The sequence below is a fragment of the Pogona vitticeps genome, chromosome 2 (genome assembly GCF_051106095.1).
Source record: "Pogona vitticeps strain Pit_001003342236 chromosome 2, PviZW2.1, whole genome shotgun sequence".
Taxonomy (NCBI): Eukaryota; Metazoa; Chordata; class Lepidosauria; order Squamata; family Agamidae; genus Pogona; species Pogona vitticeps.
The window spans coordinates 11,666,764-11,686,765 of NC_135784.1; the positions used below are offsets into that span (position 1 = coordinate 11,666,764).

Here is a 20,002-nt window from a genome sequence, read left to right on the forward strand (position 1 = left end):
AGAACCTCACCTGGAGGACGGAGAATCTTCTCCAATTGATGGGGGCCTGATCTGGTCCCAAAGGGAGTGGCCGTGAGGAAGGGACAATAGGCTCCTGTGGAAGAAATGAAAGAAGCTTACTTTGCTATGACTATAGAAAGGGGTCTCTATCCTTAGCCCAGGGTCTCCCAGGGGCTTGCGAACCCCCATGACTGTGGATCTGTGTTTGCTGCAGCCTGTTTCATTAAACCACGAAACTTGGCCCAATAAAATGTGGTCTGGTGTCTTCTCCAAAAAAGTCTGTTACGCAAGGATTTAGGGCGACCGTCTAAGACAAAGATTTGGGGAAGCCTCCGGCAGTGGTACAAAAAAACTATTCATGGTGAGTAGCCAAAGATCTAGTTCTTTGTGTTCTGCAACAGAACATGACCCTGGCATGCTAAAGTGCCCTGTCTGTCTGAGTAAGGGTGAAAATGTTTGTGCAGAAATTAAAATGGGATCTATACTCCCTTCTTCTTTTTAAGTATTTGGGAGAAGCTGAAAAATTCTACCTTGTGCCTCAGGCTTTTCCATGCCTTAGCATTTTTTGGCACAGTGATTAATACTTGCGTCACAAAATACCCTCTTCCTGAAATATGTGCTTGGGAACAAAATACATGTTTGCATGACTACTTAAAATCTTGTTGTGTATGTTGTTGGAGACTGTCCAGTTTTCAGAAGCACATGTGTACATTTCTTCATTTTGATCTTGTGTGCCACTTCAGATGTCAAAGCAGTAGACACAGGTTTAAAGGTAAAGGTTCCCCTTGACAATTTTTGTCCAGTCGTGTTTGACTCTAGGGGGCGGTGCTCATCCCCGTTTCCAAGCCATAGAGCCAGCGTTTGTCCGAAGACAATCTTTCCATGGTCACATGTCCAGTGTGACTTAGACACGGAATGCTGTTACCTTCCCACCAAAGTGGTCCCTATTTATCTACTTGCATTTGCATGCTTTCGAACCGCTAGGTTGGCGGGAGCTCGGACAAGCGATGGGCGCTCACTCCATCGCATGGATTTGAACTTACAACTGCTGGTCTTCTGACCCTGCAGCACAGGCTTCTGCGGTTTAGCCCACAGCGCCGCCACACAAGTATTCATACAGTATAATTAAAATACCATTTTTAAAAACATCTAATTGTTTGAGTTCTCTAGCCAGGGATTTTTACCAGTGGTGGGATTCAAATAAATAACAACAGGTTCTCCTAATGACCATACAATCAATCAATCAATCAATCAATCAATCAATCAATAATTGCCCAGGACAGTGGGATCTGATGAGGGTTTCTTCCACAGTGGTCTCCCTACTGCCTATTATCACAACTACATCTCACATGATTAAGACATCTGGATAATTGTATCTGTTTGGGCATTCCGCTGCTGTTACCTTCACTATTGGCACACACACAAACACACACCTCACAGTGGGTGCATATGACCAAGTTTGACAGAGAACTGACACATCTCTCTTTCCCTTTACCTCCTATTTTGCCCTATAGCTCACCAGTAAAAATTGCTTCCCTCCCCTTTCCTGCCCCTGAAATGACTGATAGTCCTGTTTGTTGTTACCGGGAGGCCACCTTTGCGGACCTGTTGTTGAGTTATTCTCCCCCCTGCTTCCTTCTGGCTTGGAAGGTATGGTCTCTTTTCAGTCTGTCGCCACTCCACCTCAACCCCACCACCTCAATCGGTCCTTCAGTTACTGTTGTAATATTACTAATAACAGCAATAGTAATAGTAATGAAGCTTTTTCTGTAGCACAAGCAAGAGAGGGCTGCCACCCTGGGATGTGAACTGGTCTCTGAACAACACCACAATCATTTAATCCCTCCCCATTCCTGGTTCTGTAGAAAAGTTGAAGGCAACAGGAACAGAAGAAAACCCAATGTGAGATGGATTGACACCATCAGAGAACCCACAGAGTTGAGTTTGCAGCAGCTGTGCAGGGCTGTTGAGGACAGCGCATTTCAGAGATCGTTCATTAATTCATAGGGTCACCCTAAACCAAGGGCGACGTTGATAGCATGTAACAACAGAAGCTTAAAACAGCTTGCTGACATGTGGCTCTTCAAAGAATATTGTCCCAATTAACAAAATTATGATCATCTTTGCAGACACCCTCGGCCTGATCGGATCATATGGCAGATACCCTGGACTGACAAATAAGATGAGTAAGTGGGTTTTATTTTTTTATTTAATTAATTTAATTTATATGCCTCCCACACTACCCAAAGGTCTCTGGGTGGCTTACAACATTTAAAATGCAATAAAATTTAGAACAATTAAAATACAATTAAAATATATATTAAAATTGCCTTTGGACCCACAGCTAATATTATTTCAATTAAAAGCCTTCTGGAACAGGAAGGTTTTGATCTGGCACCGAAATGTCATCAGTGTCGGTGCCAGTTTTAGATCCAATTAAGCCTAAATTATCTCCGGAGGCAAACAAACAAACCTGAGGCTCTCCTACTTCAGGCACATCATGAAAAGGCAGGAATCTATGGAAAAAGACCATAATACTGGGAAAGGTGGAAGGCAGCAGGGAAAGAGGAAAGCAAAATGCGACATAGACCTACTCCCTAAGGAAACCACAAACTTGAGTTTGCAATAGATGGGCAAAGCTGTTGAGGCCAGGCCATGTTGGAGATTGCTCATTCCTAGGGTCGCCCTAAGTAGGGGGGGACATGACGACACATAACAGCAACCACCGGTTTTGTATAGATTCCCCACATCTACCTGCCAATTCCAAAAAGCTGAAAGGTTATTCCCTTAATTGGTTGTTGTGAGTGTGTGTAAACAATCCTAGTGAAAGTTTGTTTGCAGGTGGACTCTTTTAAGATGAGGGTGAGCAAATAAGCTGGAACAAAGGCACAAGCGTTAATGAAGAGGAAGTGAAACAGCGACACTTATAAAGCTATCAAGACACACAAAGGAAGACTAGCAACAAATGGAATCACTGTGAGGATTCTGGAGAATGCTGTCCAGGAGAAGTCAGTGCATGGCAACCTCTTAACTCGAAAGCAGTCAGAATGGGGTGGGAGTGGGAGAGACAAATGAGTTGCAAAAGCAGAAAAGCAGCAGAATCAATATTGAATGGCTTGGGATGATGGAGGTTATAGTCCAAGACATCTGGAAGACATCAGGTTAAATAACGAAGGTGTGAGCGCAGAGAGAAAAATCAGAGTGGCAAACTCTAAAGGCCATGTACAGTAACTGTGAAAAGGTAGGTCTATGGATAGGTGAAGGAAAAGAGTTAGCAGAGGCCTCTAAGGGTAAGTTTGTTAATATAACTCAAGCGCAGCAACAACAGAAAGGCCAGCAAAGAAAAGATCGACAGAGGTAGGAGTTTAGTAGCAATAATTACTCTGAATAAATGCACTTTTTATACATATATAACAATGCAATTTAAATGCGATCTCTCCGTTTTGCGGCAAAATCACTTAGCAACACTGTTTTTGTGATCGCAAAAGCGATCGCTTTGCGATGTTCCTTATGGGCTATTTTTGCTTTGCGATGATTGCAGGGAAGCGATCATCGCAAAGCCCCCATTTTCAGCCAGCTGATCAGCGGTTTCAAAATGGCCACTGGGTAAACAAAATCGCCGCCCGCTGTTTTCAGGCACGGATTCCTTGCTTTAGAGGCACCGAAAATGGTGGTGGTATTGAGGATCTTCGCTTTAAGGTGAGTTTTAAGCCCATAGGAACCCATTAATCGTGTTTTAATGTGTTTCTATGGGCTTTTTATTTTCGCTTAGCAATGTTATCGCTTAGCAGCTATTTTTTCGGAACGAATTAACATTGCTAAGTGAGGCAGCCCTGTAGGCATGAAACTCATAGATGTCGGATGTAGCTCAGACCTTCTTGTTTTTTCTGTCTCTTCAAAATTAATCTGAGCTGTCCGTTCTCTATTCCCAATGTCTAGATGAGCTCCCATTACCTCTTACAGTTACTCTACCACAACTCTAAGACCAATTCATAGAATTCTCCATGCCACTTCAGTACAGTATTCCTGCAATGCTACTACAGCCAGTCCTGTGAATCTCTCATTTCCAGCTAAGGCACATGGGAGTTGTCAGCAGATGGTTGATGATGGGAAAAATTACAGAGCACCGCTTGCGGGCCTGACATCGCCAGATGTAAACTACTTCTTTGATCACCCTCAGTCAGCATGCATCATTGTACAGGCTTATGGGCACTGTAGTCCAACACCATAGTGTAAATCTGGCAAAATTGCAACGAGCAAGGCTGCCAGCGGGTGGGTGGTAGTGGTGGTGAAGGCATACTTGGCTTGGGGCGGCGGTAACTTCAAAGGAGGGGAGGTTTCACAAGGAAAAGGCAGCCCCATTTAGGCAGCCTTCTGAAAAATGGAAAAGAGTGGGCCCTGCGTGTACGGATTGGGGGAGGGATTTTAAAGAAATGCTTTGCACTCTAGCTGTATGGGGGAGGGGGAAGGTTGGGAGGGGGCAAAGTGAAAGGACCCTAGTGACACAAAACACAGGAGAGGGAACTGCACATTTATTTTGCCCATGCATGAAATCCTGAGGGGGAAAAAAGAAAAGAAAACAAGACCTGTCCGCATGTATATATTAAGGCAGGAGTCTAGAGTGAAAACTTCCCCTGCTTGCAACGGGTGGAGGAGACCTAACTGCAGGTGCAAGTTGAAGTCTGTTACAGTCTGGGAAGAGGTATGGACCCACTGGCTTGAGCGGTGCCAGGAGGGGACAGGCAGGGAAACCTGGCCGTGGACCACACCATTGCATGCAGAGCTGCCATAAAGAGGAAGAGGGGAAATCTGGCCAGAAAAGGTCCTGGCATGAGCCATGGGGGGGGGCATAGGCTGAGCTGTGCGTGTGTGTGTGTGGAGGGGGGGAGAGAAAGTGAGGAAGGGCCACCAGGCCAAGGAGGCGGGGAGGAGGGAGAGCAGAGAAGACGAGCAAGCAGAGAAAGGCTCTGAAGACTCCAAAGGGCTGCCTCAGAAGCCTTTCTGAGGCGTCTTGGGAGCCCAAGCCACTGTGTGTGTGTGTGGAGGGGGAGAAAGGGAGGGAAGCCCACCCACCTGCCTGGCCTTCCTGGGGAGGGGGGATGGACCATGGGCCCAGGGCTCCCCAGCCCCGGCACCATGTGAGGGGAAGCCTGAGGGAAGGCAAAGGGCGGGAAGGCACCTCAGGGCAGAAGGTGATGCAAGGAAGGAAGGGACCGGGAGCCGGGCTTTTCTGATGGGAAGGCAAGGGTGAAAGGGGTGGAGGCCGGTCCCTGCTTTCTCCCCCTCAGCCTCCCTGGCACCTCCCTCTGTGAGGGAAGTGGGCCAGAGGCAAGGAGGAGGAGGCGGGAGGGGTGAGGGGTTTGAGGAAGGAGGGCGCCTGCTCTTCTCCGCCAAGCCAAGAGGCGAGATAAGGCAAAGAGAGGCAGGGAGGAGAGGGAGAGAGGTGGCTCTCCACAGGTAGATCCCTTCTGTGATGCGGTTACGCTTCAGCGGCTACCGGAGTTTGCTGCAGTCAGGGCTCTGACGCTTGATCCTCCCGTATGGCCTGGCCCGAAGCCACATACCAGGTCTGGCTCGGCGCCGGCTATTGCTGCTGCAAGGGGTATTGCTGCTGCTGCCGCCATGGCTTCAGCTGCCCTCCCCATCCTCGCCTCCTTCCCCGCCACCTCCTCCTCTACTTCTGCCCCATCCGGATCACAGGGACCACATCCGAGCCCGTCACAGCAACCCGAGCGAAGGACCCAGAGGGACCCTCTGACTCTCAGGCTCTTTATCTCCAGGTTGTTCCCACTCCCCTCCTTGCTTATCTGTTTTTCCCCCTCCCACCCCACGACTAGGAAACAAAGACATAACAAATAATTTCAGATCTGTCCAGTGGTGGGATTCAGCAGGCCAGCAAACAGTTCTGCAGAACTGATCGTACATTAGGTACCGGTTCTGTAGAACCGGTGCAAACTGGCTGAATCCCACAACTGATTTTCACATAAAAAGGGGGGGAGAAGAAATAAAAAAGAAATGCATTTACATTCATTTTTATTTATTTATTTATTTATTTATTTATTTATTTATTTATTTATTTATTTATTTATTTATTTATTTATTTAATATCCCACCTATCTGGTCGGTTAAGACCACTCTAGGCGGCTAACAGCATAAATATAGGGCAATATATTGTCAGGTTACTGCTTTTAAATAGCAAGGGGTGAGTGTTTCTTACACTTCCCCCCACAAAACTTCATTTGTATACTTGCACACTGTTATCTCTGTTCAGTGTCATGATTGACTATGAGACAAGGGAACATGTCCCAAGAACCATTGGCATCAGCTGGAGTAGACCCATGGAAAGATCCCAAGCTATTTGCTCTTTAACAGTTCATCTACCTCTGAGATCTCACTGGGTCCTTCCCAGTTTTCCTCCACCCATCAATGAAGCCTTTCCCACATCTCATGGAGGTCTAGGGCTTTCCTTTGGGTGCCCCCCTTGTTGTCAAAACAAGCGCCTTACAAATACCATATGTTGGAGAGTGTTGGGCAGAGTATGTAGAGGAACTTCTTTGACTTTCATTTGGAGCTGCTTCTGCATCCTCACAGCTTGGAGACAGAAGGAAAGATGGACAGGCAGCTCTCATCAGCTTTTGGGAAGAGAAGTGTGCTGGAGACAACAGATGTGGTTCTAAAATGCTGCTAACAAGTGTTGGAGAGTGTTGGGTAGAATATGTAGAGGAACTTCTCTGCCTCATTCGGAGCTGCTTCAGCATATTCACAGCTTGGAGATAGAAGGAAAGATGGACAGGCAGCCTGCATGAGCTGGAGACAACAGACATGGTTCTAAAATGCTGCTATCAAGTGTTTATCTATTTCAGACATGCACACCCAAACTTGTAAAGGTGGGATACTGAATGGAGCATAGTTCACAAGTCTTTATCATGTTTTCAACGCACAATGACAAGGAACTTCAGTGGGTCTAAAATGCAGCAGCTAGATTGTTGGCTTGGGCTGGTCACCATGACCAAATGACCTCCAATATATGTATAGTTACCCTTGAGAGCTTTAAATATGAACCACCCTTGTGTCCTCTCTAAGGAGAAAATATTTCAAACAAAGAAATAAATCTAGCAGAAATGTATTAGCAAGCTCCAGCATATTGATGGAAATAGTAAAAACATATAAAAGTGGGGATCCAGACTTCACACTTTGATTTTTGAGCCATGTTGTTATCTGCCCTAACTAACGGGTGCTTCTCTTGCTTATTTGATCAACTCTTACCCATGTAAGGAACCATGGAGTTTGTCTATTGTTTCCTTGGGATCTTCTCAAATCTTACTCCCATGGCAGGCGGGTGATACGGGGGGAATTTTCCCCACCCCTGCGCTATTCAACATTTCATATGTGCTCCACTATCACTCAAAATCTTTCCACAAACCACAGACTTATAAAATTATTCCCATGTAGTTTTTTTGATGTATCCTTAAGTTTTGGCTCAGACTGAAGCTGTTCCCATATTCTGTGCATTTCAAAGGTTGCCCCTTTGTATGAAATCTTGGATTAATAGAAAGATGAGTGGTTATATTAAAGATACTCCTACATTCTGTGTATTTCTGTCACATCTCCCCTGTATGGCATCTTTCATATCTACCGACTGTGTGAGTCAGTATTCTCAGGCATCTAGAGATGTGGAGTTTCTCCTGTGGGCTCCAAGAAAGACAACTGACAGACGGGGATCCTGCCAAAAGCCCTCTCTGAGAAGCTGGTCCATCTCTCCCTTTCTCTCTTCAGATAGTGTGCCTCTCTCCTCCCTGATCTTTCTCCTCCACTTCCTAACTTCTTTCTCTCCCAATATGAGGGCTTCTCCGGTCTTACTTCTCACTGACTCCTTTCTGCCTCTCCTGAGGTACCATCAAGTTATCCCACTGTTTGGTCCAGGGTTTCTCCATTCATATCTACCCCCAGCCTTGTAGTAATATCCTCTCCTTCTTTTCCCCTTCTACCTCTCCAGCCTCTGCTGTCTCCTTTCTTGATTGTTCCCCAAGATATATTTCTCTTCCCTCCTCCTGTCTTATTCCTTTCTTTTTCTCCTGCACCAAAGTTTCTTTACCCAGTGAATCCTTCCTTTCCTCTTATGGGCCTTGTACTTCCCTAACCCCCAGGATCTGTATTTCCAGACTCTCCCATCCCTTCATTGGTCTCAATCTTTGATTCTTCACTCGGAGGTATCTCTGTATCATCAAGGTTTTTTCTGTAACCCTCCTCATCTATCTTTCCATTCTCCCCATGAAGGTGTCACTTCTCAGAATGGTCACATGTTCTGTTTCTGGGGCTCCATGGGCTTCTCCTGCCTCTTCTCAGGAAACGACTGCACTCCAGACAGGATGGGTTCGGCCCTTCTTTCTCCATCACATAGACAGCCAGTGACAAGGTGTTCGAAGCTCATCTGGTGTCTCATAAGAAGTATTTTCATTGTTGCAGTGATGCCAAGCAATTCTAAAACTTGTTAATTCTGTACAAGTTCATTTATTTACATCATTTCTAGATTCCATACTTAACTATACAAAATTCAAAAAAGAATATTGAAGGCAGTCTTACAGGCGTGAGGAAAAAACTGTCGGTACAGATATTCAAATCGAAACGTAATACAGTTATGCAGAAACTTAAAATACATCCTTTCACCTTGTAAAAAGAAACAGGTACAGTATTTAAATTTAGATAATAACAAAAATTTAAGGAGTGTTTGAATCTAAAACACAAACGCATTAAAACATTGGAGATCATAATCTACAAAGACAGAATAAATCTTCAGAACACTTCAAACTTCCAGAGAATTCAATGATAAACAGCAAAAACCCTTATCATTTTCAATGAAAGACATGCAAAAGTATTTAAACTTTTAAAATATATAGAAAGTTAAAAAGCACTACTTGGTTCTAAGTGTGTTGTTTAAAAAACAGAAAATTTTTTCCTCACTCAGCTGTGTGTAAAATCCATTGCTGGCTGTCACTCGCTCAAGGTTATTTTTCCGCTCTTCAAACAACTTTCACACGGCATCAATTCCACAGTCTGTTGTACTCCATGAAAATAAAAATCTATGGTTCTCCCTTCCTAATAACACTTTGTGTGAAATTTTTTCCAATATTTATATTCCCTTGGTTCTGCATCAGCAAAACCAAATCTTCCAAAGGCTTGGGATTCCCAGCCTCCAAGAAGCTCAGATGTTAAGGATCAAAGGATTTCATCACCTCCAACCCAGTGCAGTCCAGGGCCCAAAGAGAGCAGATCTTGAAAAACCAAAAACCAACAATACCTGCCATTACAAAGCAGTATACTCTCAATGCAATAGCATAGAAACAGCTAGTTCTTCATAAATAATATGGAATATTTATTTATTTATTTATTTATTTATTTATTTATTTGATTTGATTTATATCCCGCCCATCTGGTATATCATACCACTCTGGGCAGCTAACAGCAAGGATATACAATTAAAATAAAAATCCATAAACATAATAAATGATAGAGAAAAGGAAGAAAATTAAGTCAAATTAAATGCTGGCAGGAGGGAAGGCCTGGGTGTAGAGCCATGTTTTTAATTGAGTTTTAAAGAGTGTACCAATGAGTGCACTTCAAGCACTCCTGGATGAAAGAGTGCACTTCAAGCACTCCTGGATGAAACAGATGCCCTGGATCCATTCCAGTCGGGTTTCAGGCCGCATCACGGTACAGAGACAGCATTGGTTGCCCTGTATGAAGACCTGTTGAGGGAGGCTGATGGGGTAAAGTGTCTCTGTTGATCCTCCTCGACATCTCGGCGGCCTTTGATACCATTGACCACTGTATCCTCCTGGGGAGGATCCTCCTGGGGAGGATAAATGTACCCAGCGTAGGGGCCGCGTGAATCACAGGAGGGAGATTGTTTCCCATCGGGCCTCCCTCGGCGTCAGGCTCCTCAGCCTCACCTCCTGGCTCGCGCGGGTGATCCGGGTAGATCTTGGTGGGAGCAGGCGTTCTGCCAAGTATCGAGGCCACAAACCGTTTAGGGCCTTATAAGTGAGCATTAGAACTTTTAAGTCGATGCGGAAATGAATGGGCAGCCAGTGTATTCTGGCCAGGATAGGAGAAATGTGATGGAATTTTCTCCCTCCAGTAAGGAGCCTGGCCGCTGCATTCTGCACCATCTGAAGTTTCTGCGTCAACCTCAAAGGCAGCCCCACGTAGAGCGCGTTGCAGTGGTCTAATCTTGAGATTACGAGTGGGTGCACTAAGGTAGTAAGCGCCTCCGTGTCGAGATAGGGCCGCAGTCCGGCGATCCGCCAAAGATGAAAAAAGGCAGAACGGACAGCCGACGCCACCTGCGTTTCCATGGTGATCGTCGGGTCGCCAGGGCCGCCCCCCCAAATGAGAGCTACCCAAGCCCCCTGCCACGGGGGCCCCTACCCTCAGAACTTCTGTCTTGTACGACTTCAGCCTCAGGCCGTTCTCCTGCATCCATTCCAGTACGGTTTCCAGGCAGCGCTGAAGGGACAGGACAGCATCACCTGCAGTTGGTAAAAAGGAGATGTAGAGCTGGGTGTCATCAGCATACAGTACTGGTGACACGACGCTCCACACCCCCTGATGACACCAGCTAGCGGCATCATATAGATGTTGAACAGCATTGGAGAGATTATCGACCCCTGCGGAACCCCACAATTGGAGCTCCACGGGGCCGAGACACTCTCCCCAAGCTGGATTCTCTGGGGACGGTCCTCCAAGAAGGAATGGAGCCAGGCTAGTGCCAAGCCACCAATTCCCAGCTCGGAGAGCCTCCCCAGGAGGATACAGTGGTCAACGGTATCAAAGGCCGCCGAGATGTCGAGGAGGACCAACAGAGACACTTTACCCCTGTCAGCCTCCCTCAACAGGTCATCATACAGGGCGACCAATGCTGTCTCTGTACCGTGATGCGGCCTGAAACCCGACTGGAATGGATCCAGGGTATCTGTTTCATCCAGGAGTGCTTGAAGTGCACTCTTTCATCCAGGAGTGCTTGAAGTGCACTCATTGGTACACTCTTTAAAACTCAATTACTATTCTTATTTATGAGGGTAAACTCTTATTTTGAAAATGACAGCTTTTCTGTCTTCACTACTTGCTTTTATTTCATCACTTAGCCTTAGAACATCCATCCTTTTCTCTTTTTACATGAATTTTGTAACAATTTCATTTCACAATATATGCCTATTCTCAGTATTTAGCATACGTTTCCACATCTATTTTGTGGTATCTCACTGTTAAGTAACAATAGAAGTAAAATACATCACAAGTGGTGATTCAAACTGCACTCCATTTTTTCCTCTTTTCTCTCTGTTTTGCATTACGTCAGAATCTGGTTGTTTCTTCATTTCAGGAGAAACCAGCAAAAAACTGAATGAGCTCCTTATGCCTTCTTAACTTATCAGGACCTCTGAATAAAGCTCCTTCCACTTTCCATGCATTTATAAGGCTTCTCCCCAGTGTGAGTTCTTTGATGTGACCTAAGGCCACCACTGTAACTGAAGCCCTTTCCACATTCCATGCATTTATGTGGTTTCTCCCCAGTGTGAGTTCTTTGATGTGACCTAAGGACACTGCTGTGACTAAAGCTCTTTCCACATTCCATGCATTTATGTGGTTTCTCCCCAGTGTGAGTTCTTTGATGTGAACTAAGAACATCACTCCTAATAAAGCTCTTTCCACATTCCATGCATTTATGTGCTTTCTCCCCAGTGTGAGTCCTTTGATGTAACCTAAGGTTACTACTCTGACTAAAGCTCTTTCCACATTCCTTGCATTTATGTGGTTTCTCCCCAGTGTGAGTTCTTTGATGTAATCTAAGGACACTGCTGTGACTAAAGCTCTTTCCACATTCCATGCATTTATGTGGTTTCTCCCCAGTGTGAGTTCTTTGATGTGAACTAAGAACATCACTCCTAATAAAGCTCTTTCCACATTCCATGCATTTATGTGGTTTCTCCCCAGTGTGAGTTCTTTGATGTAATCTAAGGACACTGCTGTGACTAAAGCTCTTTCCACATTCCATGCATTTATGTGGTTTCTCCCCAGTGTGAGTTCTTTGATGTGAACTAAGAACATCACTCCTACTAAAGCTCTTTCCACATTCCATGCATTTATGTGGTTTCTCCCCAGTGTGAGTTCTTTGATGTGACCTAAGGCGACTACTCTGGCTAAAGCTTTTTCCACATTCCATGCATTTATGTGGTTTCTCCCCAGTGTGAGTACTTTCATGTGACCTAAGGTGACTACTCTGACTAAAGCTCTTTCCACATTCCATGCATTTATGTGGTTTTTCCCCAGTGTGAGTTCTTTGATGTAATCTAAGGGACCCACTCCTACTAAAGCTCTTTCCACATTCTATGCATTTATGTGGTTTCTCCCCAGTGTGAGTTCTTTGATGTAATCTAAGGACACTGCTGTGACTAAAGCTCTTTCCACATTCTATGCATTTATATGGTTTCTCCCCAGTGTGAGTTCTTTTGTTTATATGGAGGCTCTTGTTCTGACTGAAACTCTTTCCACCTTTCTCCCCTTCAAGTGTTCTTTGATGTCTACTGATGTGACATGCATTTACATGTTTTCTCCCCTGCATCAGTCCTTTTATGTAAAGTCCATGCGTGGCCTCTCCGATTTTCAATGCCCTGTTTTCTTGCTTGATTATGAGTTCTTGCCCAGGTTGCCCCAGATGTTGCTGGGCAATTCTTCTTCTCGTTTTCATCACAACTACTTCCAAAATCTAATGTGTTTGGTCTCCAACTGAGTTACAGAGGAGGAAGGAAAGACAGGCAAAAAAAGGGGAGGGAAGAATCATCAGGAATGTCTGAAAACAGGATAGGAAGCAGAGATTGTCAGCGAAATAGGTACTGAGGTAACAGAATCTTAGAACTGCAGAGCTAGAACATTCTGCTGCCTAAACGGCCCTTCTTGAATAATGAATTAAATCAGATACAAGTTATTCAACCCAAGCCACAGATGTCACCAGGAGGTCTTCTCTAGAGGCCTGGAAATGGTCAACAGGGACTCAAATGGGAAGGAGCCTTTTTCCAGCAGTAGAGGTAGCAGAAAACCATGAAGACCTTCAAACATTGACAGAATTTATGTATAACAGTCGAGGAGCCAAAGATATCTGGGAGAATGTCACTATGGATATAAGGTAAAGGTTCCCCTTAATATTTAGTCCAGTTGTGTCTGACTCTAGGGGCCGGTGCTCATCCCCATTTCCTAGCTGTAGAGCCGGCGTTTGTCCGTAGACATTTTCCATGGTCACATGGCCAGTGTGACTTAGACATGGAACCCTTCGCACTGAAATAGTACCTATTTTTCTACACGCATTTGCATGCTTTCTAACTGCTAGGTTGGCAGGAGCTGGGACAGGCAACAGGAGGTCACTCCATCTTATGGATTTGATCTTACGACTGCTGGCCTTCTGATCCTGCAGCATAGAGGCTTCTGCGGCTTAACCCACAGCGCCACCATGTCCCACATTACTATAGACATACAAGCAAAATTAAAGGCTATTGTGAGATGGTTGGACAGTGTCATCGAAGATACCAGCATGAATTTGACCCAACTCTGGGAGGTAGGGGAATAAAGGAGGGCCTGGCGTGCTCTGGTCCATGGAGTTACGGTCGGACACGTCTTAACGAATAAACAAGAACAAGGTTTCCCTGAAGAATATGGTTTTTGCAACAAAAGTTAGTCACTTATAAGATGCGCCTGCATCATGGCGGCCTGTGTGGATATATAAATCAGAAATGTTATATTTACCAAGATGCCTCAAAAGGACTAGTATGGGACCATGATGTTTTAGCAGGTTCTAAAATCTGCTATCAAGGGACAAGTGTTAGGACCATGTTTTGAAGGAACTTTTTCCTGATGTTTTGCCAGTCTCTGTGGCCAGCATCTTCAGAAGACTGGAGTAGGAACTCTGTCCAGGCTCTGTTGCTGTTTTTTGGATAGTTGAGTATTTATAGCTGTGGGAACAGCTTTTGTCTTTTTTCAGAAGATCATGTTTTTGTTGTGATGGGGGGTAGAGTTTATTGATCTTTTGCAAGCTGTATTTTTCAGTATTGGGCGCCAGGCTGTGTTCAGTTTTGGGCCTTCTCCCTTTTTGTTGAAATTCTATTGATGTTTATGGATTTCAATGGCTTCCCTGTGCAGTCTAACATACAGATTGCTGGTGTTGTCCAGTACTTCAGTATTTTGAAATACAATTTCATGTCCAGCTTGTTTTACAGCATGTTTGGCTACTGCAGATTTTTCCAGTTGTTTTAGTCTGCAGTGTCTCTCATGCTCTTTGATTCTGGTGTGAGTGCTCCGTTTTGTGGTTCCAATATATACTTGTCCACAACTGCAAGGTCTCTGGTATACTCCTGCAGTGGTGAGGGGGTCCCTTTTGTCCTTTGCTGACCGTAACATTTGTTGTATTTTTGTGGTGGGTCTGAATAGTGTTTGGAGGTTGTGTTTTTTCAAAAGTTTCCCTTTGCGGTCCGTGACACCTTTTATGTATGGCAGAAATATTTATTTGTGGGTGGCTCTTTTTCCTCTTCAGTTTGGTGTTTTCTTGGTTTGATGGCTCTTTCAATTTGAAACAGCAACAGAGCCTGGACAGAGTTCCTACTCCAGTCCTCTGAAGATGCCGGCCACAGAGATTGGTGAAACATCAGGAAGGACAACCCTCAGAACCCGGCAGAAGATCCCGAGAAAACCACAACAACCAAAAGATAGAGCTGTTAAAAACTTCTGCACTCCATGTTCTTTCTGATCCTCCTGTTTGGCCACTACTAACCATAGAAGAGACTAAAGATCTGATCACTCAATTACAAGCTGGAAAAGCAGCCGGCCCCCGATGCCATCCCACCGGACTTACTGAAATGCGACCCGGACTGGTGGGCTTCCCTTTTCACAGCTATAGTCAATACTGTGATCTTGCCAAAAAGTCTGACCACTGCAAATCTTGCCCCTATTTATTAAAAAAGGGGACCCTCACCTCCCAGAAAACTCCAGTAATTATCAGTAATTAGGAAACTCTATGCAAAACAGCTAGTAATTAAACTTAATTCCTGGATCAATAATCAAGCATTGCCTGCCCCTGAGCAAGCTTGTTTCAGGAAAGGTAAGGCCACAGTAGATAACTGCTTCATACTTTCGTATCTTATTAACAAAACAGTTAAACATGAAAATTCTAAATTGTATGTGGCTCTCCTTGACTGAAAGGCAGCTTTCGATTTGGTTCAGTAGAGATTTCGCAGAGATTCTCTGTGAAAAACATGAAAATAAGGGCATAGATAAAAGACTGTTCCCTCATAAGAATTTTATACTCTTGTCACGACATGCTCAGTCCGTGCCTCTTGGAAAGGTGAGTTATCTAATCAATTTCCAACCACCAAGGGAGTGAAGCAAGGCTTCATTCTTGCTCCCTCCTTATTCAACCTATTTATGAATGACCCAGCCCCCTTTCTAGCCAGTGTGGAGGGTCATCCACCAAAATTGGGGATGCATGGTGTCCAGTTATTGCTTTATGCCGACGATGTTGTTATCTCACATACTTATCTGAAATGTTTAATTAACAGAACTGTGGAATACCTGGACAAAAACAAAATGCAACTAAGTTATAATGAACTTTGGTTTTCTCAAAGTCGTGGAAGCAATTTCAATGGAATGTGAATGGGCACAAAATCGAAGAGGTGAAAGATCATAACTACCTAGGCATCCTGTTCTATTACAAACATTCCTGGTCTCCCAATCGCAAAATGGTTATAAATGTAGCGAGGTTCACTGGTCAGGCAATACTTCGTTTATATTATAATGATGGCAATTGTTACGTTCCACGGCTTTACAGGTTTTTAAATCCTAAATTATCCCACAAATATCGTATGGCATCCCAATCTGGTTAAATGCCATGAACAATTGAACAATCTCAATTCTTAAATAAAGTGCTAGGGCTACCAAACTGTGTTCCCTAATCGATGCTTTGTCCAGAGACTGGATTTTCCTCTTGGGAAATGATAGCCTGGCTGAGATTCTGGAAAGGATCGCAGATTTCCTCAACTCAATTGCGAGAAAGCAAAGTCTACTTTAAATTAAATGTTTTGGGGGATCGGTATTCTGCTTTCTTCCCTCCAGCACTTTGTATGAGTGGGACACTTAATAATCCAGTTTGGTTATTTGTTTTTTCTCTTTCGTACCAATAAAGGTTTGTTTGTCTGTCAGCAGACTTGGTTGGTAGGTATCGTGATTATCGGGATAGAACTTATGAAGATCTGAATTCAGGTTCATGGAATTGGTCTTGGATAACTTCATGGATGCTGGATTTCTCCACCCTACTATACGTTGTAATTGGAATGGTGGTTCTTACTATTTTGGGATTATTTGTAAGTGCTACGTTCTAGACTTTTGCCTCTGGGTGTTGGTTTTTGTACAACTCCAAGCCCAGGAAAGTCTAAACAAAAATGAGCAGATTTAAATTCAACATTATTTCTATTGTCAGAGTTTAAAAAGGGCGGAGTGATACCTGGATATGTTCAAAATTAGTTTTTTTCTGGTTTTGGAGTAAAAAAATTTATTCTACATATTATGATCTTAGCAACATTACTTCTCTTGACTTTTGTATTAAATCAGAGGCCTATATTTCACTCCTTCCACCCCCTCACCTTTCAACTAGCAGATGGCCCATTTAGGAATGCCACCCAGAGGCCAAACACAGATAGAATCACAGAATCATGGAAAAGTGCAGTTGGAAGGGGCCAAAAGGCCATCAAGTCCGATCCCCTGCTCAGCGCAGGAATACAGCCAGGTGACGATCAAAGTTTTTCTTGAATGCCTCCAGTGTTGGAGCACTTCAAAATACTCAAAACATAAAACTCAGCACAGAGCCGGAGGCTAAAGTCCATACATCTGGACCCTGTTTAGTAACAGATACATATTAATAAGATAAGGAAATTGGGATACACTTTCTTCCATACAAGGGACGTGGTGGCGGTTCGGGCTAAACGGCAGAAGCCTGTGCTGCAGGGTCAGAAGACCAAGCAGTCGTAAGATCGAATCCACACGACGGAGTGAGCGCCCGTCGCTTGTCCCACCTCCCGCCAACCTAGCGGTTCGAAAACATGCAAATGCGAGTAGATAAATAGGAACCACCGTGGTGGGAAAGTAACAGTGTTCCGTGTCTAAGTCGCACTGGCCATGTGACCACGGAAGATTGTCTTCGGACAAAACGCTGGCTCTATGGCTGGGAAATGGGGATGAGCACCGCCTCCTAGAGTCGAACACGACTGGACAAAAATTGTCAAGAGGAACCTTTACCTTTACCCTTCTTCCATACAGTGTGGTGCTTTCTAAAAGGTCATCAAGGGGAGGTGGGAAACCCCAAATATCTATAGGGGACCCATTTATTTTTTTTTCCACATGTTTTGAGTTTGTAGAACTTTAAGACTTTGTTATGGTATATAGTTTCTGTACACTATTTTCAGGGTCTTCTCTTCCTTTAAGGGAAATCCCAGATGAGTTTGCAATGCATACTCAAAAAATGGACTTTGGTTCAGCTTATGGCATCTTGTCTGACCTCTTGCTGGAGCTAAAATATTGGATAGCAGGCTTGGTCCATAACAAAATGGTCACAGTGCGGGAGGACTGGTGGATAGCACATGTCAGCCTCAAGGGAAGTCCCACATAAAGAGAATTACTGTAGTCTATTCTTGAGACTCTCTGTGCATGAAGCAATCCAGGGAGTGACAGGGCATCCAGGCAGGGGCCCAGCTGCACAAGCCATCTAAGAGGGAGGGAGGTGGATTGGACCACGGGTGCCATCTGGTTATCCACTGGCAGCACTGGGACCAGAAGGAGGCCCAGCGTGCATTGGAAACTACGCAAACCACAGACATCAGGGCACCCAGTTGGAGGAACCCCTTCTTCTTTGGGTTCAGCCTCAGTCTATTGTACCTTTTATCCTTCCATTGAAGGAGAAGGTGGGAACAGAAATGATGTTAGCTGTTAATTAATTATCATCAGAGTCCAAAGTACAGGTGGAAGGTGGAAAGCACAATTACTGAGGCTGGCTTGTCTGTTCCGGGGGAACAAGAAGGCAGGCTTGAAGGGGAACCCCCACACCACAAATAAGGATGACCAAGTTTTGCCTCTTATCTAGAGGATCTGCCCTTGGTGAGCATGGAGTTTGGGATGAGCAGGACTGAGATTTTTTTGAAAGAAAAAATACACCTAATTAAAATACAAAGAAAACCATACCCTCAAAAACCACCACTTTGCACAAGTGTGGTGTCATGGATGGAGTACCAGATTGGAAACCAGGAAATCTGGATTCAAATCCCTGCTGGGCCAGGGAAACTGGGAGGAGAGTCTGTCTGGCAAGGCTACTTAAGCCACCTCTTGAAATTTCACTTACCTTGCAAATGTTGGAGGGATCTGTGGTTTGGTTTTTTGTTTTTGTTCCCAAAAACAGCAAAGAGAATTCAGTCTTGCCCTTTCCTAGGAGAAAAGAAAAAGATCAGCCTGGAGGCTTTGCAGATGAAGCAAATCAAAAACATTTCCTTTCAAGATGGTTGTCGCGACTGCCACCTCCTCCTACGTCACCACAAGAGATGACAGGTCACGATCCTTCACACACACACACAGAGTACTTCTTCGCTGCCACCAACCACACATAAACCTGACACTTCAGACTATGTATGGATTTTAAAATAAAAATAATGATTTATTGAATACAGACTTAAAAAGGAAATCACTGCATAAAAGAATCACTTATCAAACTATAATGCTCAGACCTTCACCCTGCACAGTTCTTAGTTACTTAACACACAGTTACTTTATTACCTAACCTATATCTAACCCTCTCTCTCCCACTAATTCCCCAACAACCTTTTCTCTCTTTGCACACCCCCCCTTATATACACAAACTCCACCCCTTTAAGACCCACCTCCTGCCCTGCCATAGGCCAGGAAACTCCAGCCTTAGCCAAGACAGGCAGGTGACGTCATGGCACACGTCACATACCTTCCCCCTTTAATAAGTTGTTTTGTGGGGGAAAGCTAAGGTGCTTTTTCCCCAAAACAACTGCAACAAACATCATTTATCATCACAGTTTAACACAACTACAAATATACTTACACTTCCTCCACACAGGTAAATAAAAACATGCAATGCAAAACATTTATTATAACACAATACATAACTTTCCAAACACTTTACATTGCCATACACCATACACAGAGTCCATAAGTCCTTTAGATGTCGTCTTCCGGTCTTCTGGATAAGGCGTCAGCCACACAGTTTATAGTCCCTCTGACCACCTTAACCTCGAAATCATAGTCCTGCAAAAGAAGCACCCACCTCATCAGTTTACTGTTCTGTGATTTCATAGTCCGCAACCACGATAGAGGTGAGTGATCAGTGCACAAGGTAAAATGTCGACCCCAGACGTAAGCCTTCAGCTTCCGGATCGCGAAGATGATCGCCAAACGCTCTTTCTCGATGGTAGAAAGATTCTTCACCCTGGGAAGCAACTTCTTGCTCAGGTACGCCACTGGATGTTGGTCTCCGCTGTCATCCTGTTGGCACAGTACCGCTCCCACACCGGCATTAGATGCATCTGTGTAGATGATGAACTCTCTGTTGAAGTCAGGAGCATGCAGCACTGGATGGTTGGTTAGAGCATCTTTCAGCCGTCCAAACGCCATCTCGCACTCTTCCGACCAGGAAACGCTGTTGCTGCTCTGCTTCTTTGTCAGGTCTGATAAAGGTGCAGCAATCTCACTGAAACCGGGTATAAACCTTCTGTAATACCCTGCCAGACCTAGAAAGGACCTCACTTTCTTTTTAGTGGTAGGTCTGGGCCAATTCAGGATTGCTTCTACCTTGGCCTCTAAAGGTTTGATTAGGCCTCCTCCCACTATGTGACCTAGGTACTTCATCTCTGAGTTACCTAGCTGACACTTACTAGCTTTAACGGTTAAGCCAGCA

At 44.5% G+C, this 20,002-nt stretch overlaps 3 protein-coding genes across 5 annotated transcripts in view; all 3 read right to left on the bottom strand.

The window, feature by feature from the left end:
• The window catches only part of LOC110070647 (uncharacterized), a 262,437-nt gene that overhangs the window by 234,720 nt on the left and 7,715 nt on the right, over nt 1-20,002 (bottom strand). The window lies entirely within an intron of this gene.
• LOC140703803 (uncharacterized) overlaps nt 1-20,002 on the bottom strand; it is a 276,588-nt gene that overhangs the window by 133,009 nt on the left and 123,577 nt on the right. The window lies entirely within an intron of this gene.
• Nucleotides 8,496-12,805, bottom strand: LOC144582984 (uncharacterized). The gene has a single exon (XM_078387880.1). It carries the CDS (start codon nt 12,743-12,745, stop codon nt 11,429-11,431), a length of 1,317 nt encoding a protein of 438 aa, XP_078244006.1. The 5' UTR covers nt 12,746-12,805; the 3' UTR covers nt 8,496-11,428.